Source organism: Chiloscyllium plagiosum, chromosome 30, assembly GCF_004010195.1.
Source record: "Chiloscyllium plagiosum isolate BGI_BamShark_2017 chromosome 30, ASM401019v2, whole genome shotgun sequence".
In the NCBI taxonomy this organism is placed as follows: Eukaryota; Metazoa; Chordata; class Chondrichthyes; order Orectolobiformes; family Hemiscylliidae; genus Chiloscyllium; species Chiloscyllium plagiosum.
Genome location: NC_057739.1, coordinates 2992122 through 3001780, shown reverse-complemented (window position 1 = coordinate 3001780; position 9659 = coordinate 2992122). Strand labels below are relative to the sequence as shown.

The window sequence follows — 9659 nt, the reverse complement described above, 5'->3', positions numbered from 1 at the left end:
GAGAGTTTTGTTTCAGGGAGGGGGTGCAATTGTGGACTCTTCAGTTGTGAAATGGCCCTAGTAACAGCACTGCGTTTCCACAAGACTGGTTATTGTGGTTGAAACAGGACTGTGTGTTCACTGTGTGATATTCTCGTGACTGTGGAAAGTCAACAGGAAACTGCTCCATTCCAGCACATTACATGGATCTCTCACAGGCTGCTCACCCAGGAATGCTCAGCCTGGCTCCTGCTGGTGGTTCTGTCAAAGCTGAGCATTCAGCACTAACCCACTCACAATCCCCCCGCCCCGGTGCCATCAGCTCTGACATGCACTACTGCCTGGCTCAGCCACAGTAGGATTGATTCCTACCTAGGTACTGAATTAATAAACAGGGTGTGGACGTTGGCTGTCTGCAACTTTTCCGTTTTATTGCCAAGTTGTATATTTTGCCGACAATCCTGTTTCTGATGGAAAGATCTAGACTGCGGAACCCTGTGTGAAAAAGCATTTCATTATTGAATCCCTACAATGTGAAAACAGGCCATTCGGCCCAACCTGATCCTCTAAAGCGTAATCCACACAAACCCATTCCCCTACTCTATGTTTATCTCTGACTAATGTACCTAGCCCATGCACATGCCTGAACACCATAGACAATTCACCTGACCTGCACATCTTTTGGAATGTGGGAAGAAACCAGAGCATCCAGAGGAAACCCACACAGACCCAGGGAGCAAACCCCACACAGACAGTCGCCCGAGGCTGGAATCGAACCTGGGTCCCTGGTGCTGTGGGGCACCAGTGCTAACCACTGTGCCACCTGTTCAGCCAGTGTGCCGCCCATTTCCTTTCACAAGTCAGCCAGTAAAAATGCTTTCTTCAGACTTTCTTGTCAAAACCTTTCATTGTTGTGTACTCCTCTGCCAGATTTTCTCTGATAGAATTATGTAATTCTTTTGAGTTTTTTAAAAGAAAGTCCCTACAAATCTTCTCAAAACTTGCTCTCTATTAATTTAAATATTCACTGGTTGGTCCCTAGAACTTTTAAATATTCACTGGTTGGTCCCTAGAAGCCTGTATCCCGCGTATTTTTACATATTCATAGGTTGTGAGTTTGGCTTACAAAGCCAGCTATGTAATTTCAACTCAGGATGGTTGGGTGGTGGGTTGGGGCAACTTGCCAGTATCTGCTGCCCTTGTTCTTCAGAATGGTTCTGCTCATGGGTTTGGAAGTTGTTGTTGAAAGAGCCTTGGCGAGTTGCTGCAATGTAGGTAGAACGCATTCTGCTGCTACATGTATCGGTGGTGGAGGGAGTGGATGTTTGTGGATGTGGTGCCAATCAAGTGGGCTGCTTTGTCCTGGATGGTGTCAAGTTTTTCTTGAGTGTTGTTGGAGCTGCCCTCAACCAGGCCAGTGGGGAATATTCCATCACATTTTTGACTTGTGCCTTGTAGATGGTGAATAGGCTTTGGGAGTCAGGAATTGTAGACTTGCTACAGCGTGGAAGGAGGCCATTTGACTCCCTGAGTGTGTGCTGATGCTCCGAAGAGCATCCCACCCAGACCTAGCCCCAAACCTTACCACGGCAACCGCTATTTACCCTGGCTAGTCTGCATGTCAGTGGACGGATTTTTCAGCAAGATTCTCAGCATCTAACTTGCCCTGTACTCATTGTTTTTCTATGTCTAGTGCAGTTTAGACACTGGTTAATGGTCATCATTGTCACCAATGGCTCACCAACAACTATGATTGTCCACCGAGATAATTCCATACCACTGGCCATGGGATCAGTGGATCCTAATGTGTCTGATGATCCCAATTCCAGAGCCACATCTCTGACCACACGTTTGGCAGGTGTTCCCAGGAGGTGGAATTAGTCCTTGGCCTTGTGATCATCGGCCTTCCTTTCTCTAGTTCCTTTCTGTGCTCTGTCTCACTGCAGAGCATCCTTGGAAAGCGTGTTCCTCCATACAGCATCTTCATCCAAGTCAGTTTCTTCTGGATGAGGGTCTACCATATGTTGACATCTGTGTTATATGTGTTGAGGGAAGCCTTTTCGGGAATCTTTGCAACACTTCCTTTGTTCTCCTCTTGTATCTTTGAGCTGGGTGAAGATGATTTGTTTTGGCAGTGCGAACACAGGCATCCAAAGCATGTAGCCTGTCCAGTGGAGTTGGTTTTTTTTTTAGATTACTTACAGTGTGGAAACAGGCCCTTCGGCCCAACAAGTCCACACCGACCCGCCAAAGCGTATACCACCCAGACCCATACTCCTACATTTACCCCTTCACCTAATACTACCGTCAATTTAACATGGCCAATTCACCTAACCTGCACATCTTTGGATTGTGGGAGGAAACCCACGCAGACACAGGGAGAATGTGCAAACTCCTCACAGAGAGTGGCCTTATAATCTGTTAAAGAAGTGGGAAAAGCAGTATAACTTACCTCTCACTGCGCTATGAGGCAGCAGTGCTGACCACCGTGCCGCCCACAATAGTTTTGGATGATATTTCCCTCAGTGCTGGTGTTTTTGGCTGCTTCAAGGATGCTGTAGTTAGGATGCCTATCTTCCCAACGAAGGCAGAGAATCCATCTCAAACAGGTTTGACGGTACTTCTCCAGGGCCTTGTAAAGTGTGGTATAGGTTTGGGAGCAAAGTAAAAGAGATGGAAGGATAGCTGTTGCAAAGTTGGTGTTTGTAAAATTGTAAGGTGGGGGAAAGTGTTGCCTGTTCCCTTTTAAAAGATTTCTTCACTACTTAAGTTAAAATGGATGTCTGAACAGGAGTTTAAAGTGTAGGTGCACAGAGAGTGATCGAATTGAAACATTCTGTATTGAACAGGCAAGCAGCATTTTTACCAAGACAACAAGTTTTTAAAAAAAATGTAACCAATCAATTTAAATCAAGCCCTTAGATATTAAAAACCAATTAAATTTAAATATGATGGTTTTGACTACCTAAAACCAATCTGATAGTAAAGAAATTGATAGGTCATCAAGGGTATAAAAGATGAGGGCATCTGGAAAATCGGAGAGAGCAGACTGCCATCTGACGAGATAACAACTTTCAGATGTCAGAGAAAGCACCATCTAATTAATAAAGGTACCGCAGCGCTCTTAGTTAATATTCCCAACAGCAGAATTCACACAGAGAGAGAACATTCCTGACAGAAGAACCTACACAACAATTCGAAGGAGGAGGTGTTCCTGAAAGAATGAATGGAGTGGTTAAGGAGCATTTCAGAAGATGTATCCTAGCTGTAATTTTGAGAGACTAAATTTTGTTGTTTTGTTGAGTGGAACTTGGAATTTGTTTGGAACAGCATGCCATTAGGATTTTGTTTTATTCAGGAATTGTTTGTAGTTAGAGGGCAAATTCTTTGGTTTGTTAGTGGTTCTGTTAATTTATTCACTGTTGGAGTTAGATAAATAAATTGTCACTTGTTGATTATAGAGTGAGTGAAAGGATTTGGTTTCATTTAACCACTCCTTTATAACAGCTTGGGGGTGAGAGGTAAGTTATACTGCTTTTCCCACTTCTTTAACAGATTATAAGGTGAGGTGAGCCTTTCTGAGTGTTTTGGATTTAGTTATCAGCGGGGCTTCAACTTTCACGTTATAACATAGCAATCTTATACACAAGGATCTTGGTATCAGCACTGATGTCACGGTCATTGAAGACGTTCATCCTTAGGTGTCCGAAGGACTGGATGTAATGTTAAACCTCCACATCAATGTCAGCCTCCGATGAGAGGTGAGTAGTGACGCCCAGGATGTTGATAGTGGTGAAATCAGTGATGGTGATGCAATTGAATGTCAAGGACGATAATTCGATTTTCTGTTGTTGGTCATTGCCTGGCACTTGTTACTTACTACTTGTAAGCTCAGGTCCGGATATTGTCCAGATCTTATTGCATTTGGACGTGGACAGCTTGATTATCTGAGAAGTCGCAAATGGTGCTGAACATTGTGTGATTGTCGATGAACATCCCCACTTTAGACCTTATGATGGAGGGAAGGTTGTTGGTGAAGCAGCTGATGATGGTTGGGCCGAGGACACTGCCCTGAGGAACTCCTGCAGAGATGTCCTGGATCTGAGATGACTAACCTCCAACAACCAAAACCACCTTCCTGTGTGCCAGGTATGACTCAACCAAGTGGGGAGTTTACCCCCCCCCCCAGTGATTTCAGTTTTGCCAGAGCTTCTTGATGCCAGCCACACTCAGTCAAATGCAGCCTTAATGGCAAGGGCTATCACTCTCTGGAATTCACCTTCTTTGCCCATGTTTGAACCAAAGTTGTAATGAGGTCTGCAGCCAGATGGCTCTGGCACAACCCAAACTGAGCATTAGTGAACAGAATATTTCTGAAGAGAATGTTGAATGGTAATACTGCTGACAACACTTTCCACAGCTTTGCTGATCAATGAGGTTAGACTAATGAGGAAGTAGTTAGCTGGCTTGGATATTTTTGATTCATGCATGGGATGAGGGCATCACTGGCTGATGTGGAAGGATTTATTGCCCAGAGGGCAGTGAAGAGTCAACCATGTTGCTGTGGGTATGGAGTCCTATGTAGACCAGACCAGATAAGGATGGCAGTTTCTTTCCCTCAAAAGGCATTAGCGAGCCAGATGGATTTTTCCCCGAGAATCAACAATGGATTCATCGTCATTAGATTCTTAATTCCAGATTTTTATTGAATTCAAATTCCATCATCTGCTGTGGCGAGATTACAATACAGGTCCCCAGAACATTATCTGAGTCTCTGGATTAACAGTCCTGTGCTGATACAACAAGGCCATCACTTACCTGTTTGTCCAGTAAATGTGTGTAAGTCATCGGTTTACACTCATATTCGTGTTCCAATAACAAATCCTTCTGAAACAATAACACAATTGCAAAAATAAAATTGTCTGTCCGACCGACTATTCAATTCCAATCTGTCAGTGGGAACCAGTACTGGTAAAGATAGGTTAGTCACTGTATAACACTGGGGTTCAGTACTGGTAAAGATAGGTCTGTCACTGTATAACACTGGGGTACAGTACTGGTAAAGATAGGTTAGTCACTGTATAACACTGGGGTACAGTACTGGTGGGGACAGGTCTGTCACTGTATAACACTGGGGTACAGTACTGGTGGGGACAGGCCTGTGTCTGTATAACACTGGGACACAGTACCGGTGGGGACAGGTCTGTCACTACATCACTGGGGTACAGTACTGGTGGGGTCAGGTATGTGTCTGTACAACACTGGGGTACAGTACTGATGGGGACAGGTCTGTGTCTGTATAACACTGGGACACAGTACCGGTGGGGACAGGTCTGTCACTACAACACTGGGGTACAGTACTGGTGGGGACAGGTCTGTGTCTGTATAACACTGGGGTACAGTACTGGTGGGGACAGGTCTGTCACTGTATAACACGGGTACAGTACTGTTGAGGATAGCTCTGTCATTGTATGACACTGTTATAGTTCTGGTGGGGACAGGTCTGTCACTGTATAACACTGGGGTACAGTACTGTTGAGGATAGCTGTGTCATTGTATGACACTGTTATAGTTCTGGTGTGGACAGATCTGACACTGTATAACACTGGGTACAGTACAGGTGGGGACAGGTCTGTGTCTGTATAACACTGGGTACAGTACTGGTGGGGACAGGTCTGTCACTGTATGACACTGCGGTACAGTATTGGTGGGGACAGGTCTGTCCCTGTATAACACTGGGGTACAGTACTGGTGGGGACAGGTCTGTCTACCGGTAAGCACTTTTAAAACCAAACGGTCTTACCTTCGCTGCTGCTCGCACTGGAAATCTGTTGAGAATAGCTCTGTCATTGTGTGGCACTGTTATAGTACGGGGTGAGAACAGGTCTGTCACTGTATAACACTGGTGTACAATTTTGGTGGGAACAGGAATGTATCTATAACAGGGAAATGTACTGCATGACCAGTGGTTCCCGCTGGTCTTTTCAGTTGTGTGTATATCTGGCTGTGGCTTTAAGTCTTTGTGTTGCTTTACAGGTTTCCACGAGATCTCTGAAAACCGTGTGGCCGTTCTTCTACTGGCTGGAGGACAGGGCACACGCCTGGGTGTGTCGTACCCAAAGGGAATGTATGATGTTGGGCTGCCCAGTGGAAAAACCCTTTACCAAATCCAAGCAGAGCGGATTCGCAAAGTACAGCAACTTGCTGAGGAAAGGCTGGGCAAGAAATGTGTTGTTCCTTGGTGAGTATCTGTTTGCTCAATGGAAAACTAAATGGTTACTGTCTGTATGTCAGTAGAGGGCAGATATGGTGCATCTGTGTCTCAGTGTAGGTTAATTACTGCGCCCCTGCCCAGCCCTGAAATCCTGCACACAGAAAGTCCATCACCTTGGGAAAAGCACCCCCCCACCCCCCTTAGTAGAATGGATCGGCTCACAATGAAGCTATCAGCCAGGGACGCAGAGCAATAATCTGTGGTTGAAGAGATAAGAGGCCAGTAGGCCCAAGGTCACATGTTGCTACGGCATGTGGGTGCTACGGCCTACTACGCTGAGACCTGAGCCTGTTCAGTTGGGGGTTGCTAGTAGGAGTTTATGACAGGCTGGTGGGGGGAACGCTGCAAAGGATTGACAACTGTGTTACACCAGTAGTAAACAGAAATCCAAGCTAACGAATTACTCACAAATGAACGTGGAGTCTCTCCACTTAAGGCTGCAGGGGTTTCGGAGTTGCTATATTTGGTTAAAAATGGAGCAGCTCCTATTTTAATAAAGACTGTGAGAAGTGGATAATTTATTATTGAAAGTTTTTCTTTATAAAGATTTATATTGTATTTATACCAAAGTTCAAAGTGTCTCACATCCTGCAATTTACGCCTGTTGTCTTGTGCCAGTTTAAACACTGAGGTGTCCAGGAAATTCATGCTTTCCTTGCGTGATATGGGTTAATATTTAATTGAGAGTTTATTATTGGAAAAGCACAGCAGGTCAGGCAGCATTCGAGGAGCAGGAGAGTCGATGTTTCGGGCACAAGCAGTTCCATCAGGAAGGGCTCCAGCTCGAAGCATCGATTCTCCTGCTCCTCGGATGCTGCCTGTCCTGCTGTGCTTTTCCAGCAACGCACTCTCGACACTGATCTCCAGCATCCGCAGACCTCGCTTTCTCCTTTATTTGAGAGTTGACCACTTAAGGATTTTGATGACTTATTTTTGTCACGTGCAAGTCCAAGTACCTGATACGTCAACACAAGATATAGAAGGTAATGTTACTTTATGACTACATGTCCTTAATAAAGGAGCTGGTGAGAGGTAACAAAAGAATTCTCTGAAAAATAACCACAAAAAAATGTCAAGAGGTGAGTGGGGGCATGTTTTAACCACTGCTGAGTGTCATAAGAAGACCATTACTTTGAGGAAGCCACGGGGAGCTCTCTGTCTGGTCAATGACTTCTCTCTCTCTCTCCCCCCTCTTTCTCTTTCTCTCTCTCTCTCTCTCTCTCTCTCTCTCTCTCCTCCACACTCTCCAGGTACATCATGACCAGTGAATTCACATTGGAACCCACAAAGAAGTTCTTCGCTCAGCATAACTACTTTGGTCTGGTCGAGTCTAACGTTGTCATGTTTGAACAGCAGATGCTACCAGCTGTTGACTTCAACGGGAAGATCATTCTGGAACAGAAGGGGAGGATTGCCATGGCACCAGGTGGACGCACTTGTTTTCAGATCCCTTCCACTCCCTCTTTTCTGTCTGTCCCCATTGGCTCAGCCATCTGGGCCTGAGCAGGGCAAGAGCTGGAGCACCAGGCAGCCTGTACTGCTCACCTTCCCAATCACCAGAGACTCTCACCAATTCCACTGCACACAGACCTTCCAGCTCTGCTCCATTGCACATCCTCTGTTTGAAGACATTATAAACTCATCAAGGTATCACAGTGCAAAAGGAGTCCATTCAGCCCATCAAGAATGAGCAGCAGTGCCATCTTCTGGGCATTCTTGAGGGGAGGCAATGAATTGTCACAAGTCAGTCATGAAGAGGATGCCGTTAATTGTTAATCCACAAACTGCCACAAAGGTGTGAGTATGCATTAAACAGGGTTAGATACAGAGTAAGGCTCCCTCTACACTGTTCTCATCAAATAGTCCCAGGACATGGACAGCACAGGGTTAAATACAGAGTAAAAGTTCCTGCCTTGATCAGTAAACCATCCACCTAATGGAGTGATTGTGACAGTTCCATTGTTTTTGGTTGGGAAGAATCCTATCAAATGACTGAAGAAAGCGAGTGCATGGAATTAGAGAGAGGCTTGTGAGAAGCTTTGTGACTGGTTGTGTGTTGAGAGATTGCAGTGAGGTTACTGGCTAGGCACATGACCTGTCCCATCTGTCCATCTTCCCACCCTCCACCCTTCCCTCTGAACTATCACCTTGACCCCCATCTCCATCCACCTATTGCACTCTCAGCTACCTTCTCCCCAGCCCCACCCCCTCCAATTTATCTCTCCACACCAGAGGCTCTTTGCTTCATTCCTAATGAAGGGCTGTTGTCTGTCGATTTTCCTGCTCAGAACCTGCCTGACCTGCTATGCTTTTCTAGCACCACACTCTCGACTAAAGTCAACCAATGGTAAGATGATGGAGATATGGTCACTGGAGCAGAGGGAGCAGGAAGATGTAGAGGAGCTAAGTGTGGGTGTTTTTTCAGTGTTTATTGTCCATTGCTAATTTCCTCTGAACTGAGTGATTTGCTCTGCCATTTCAGAGTTAGAGTCAACCTGGATTCACATGTGAGCCAAACAGGGTAAGGAGAGCAGATTTCCTTCCCTGAAGGGCACCAGAGAGGCAGCTGAGTTTTTGAACAGTCATAGAATTGAATTTCATTTCCACCAGATACCACCTGGGCCTCAGGATTCCAAGTTTAGGGACAATGTAGGCAAGCCTGTTTTGAATCATGGAATAGTTACAGCACACAAGGATGTCTTTTGGCTCATTGCTTCCTTGTGGAATTCACTTCCACTTTCTCCCAAACCCTGAATTCTTCCGTTTCAGGTAACAATATAATTCCCTCGATTGAACCTGCCTCCAGTACACTTTCAGGCAGTGTGTTCCAGACCGAAACAACTTGCTGTGTGAAAATGTTTCATCTCATTTCTCCACTGCTTTTTTTACCAATCACTGTAAATCTGTACCATCTGGTTCTCGATCCTTCCATCAGTGGGAACAGTTTCTTTCTGTCCAGTCTGTCCAACGCCCCTCATCACCATCAAATCTCTTGTCCTGCTCTTCCCAAAGAGAACAGACCCAGCCTGTCTGTGTGACTCACTCCTGAATATTCTCTGCATTCTCCCTAATCCCTTCATATTCTTACTGCAACTGTCCACTGTACTCCAGCTGAGGCTGAAACCATGGTCTGTGCAAGATTTTTATCACCACCTTGGCCATGAACACACTGTCCCTATTGATAAAATACAGGATGCTTTGAGTAATTAATCCCTTTGTCCAACTCTCCTGCCACCTTCAGTACTTATCTGTATATGTACACTTCGTTTCCTCTGCTCCTGCACCCCCTTTAGATTCAGTTAGTGTTTCATTTTATTCCCTCTCAGCTACCCCCCCCATCCCGTGAAAAAGTGTCAGGGCAGCACAGTGACTCAGTGGTTAGCACTGCTGCCTCACAGCACCAGGG

General features: G+C 45.5%; 1 protein-coding gene across 1 annotated transcript in view; it reads left to right on the top strand.

Annotated features, from left to right (window-relative positions):
* Positions 1 to 5921: 5921 nt before the first annotated feature.
* The window catches only part of uap1l1 (UDP-N-acetylglucosamine pyrophosphorylase 1, like 1), a gene marked incomplete at its 5' end in the record, with an annotated part of 29341 nt that continues 25603 nt past the window's right edge, over positions 5922 to 9659 (top strand). The window contains 2 exons of the mRNA XM_043719819.1: positions 5922 to 6220; positions 7504 to 7679. Coding sequence (XP_043575754.1) covers positions 5922 to 6220; positions 7504 to 7679 — 475 coding nt within the window. The remainder of the gene's footprint in view (positions 6221 to 7503; positions 7680 to 9659) is intronic.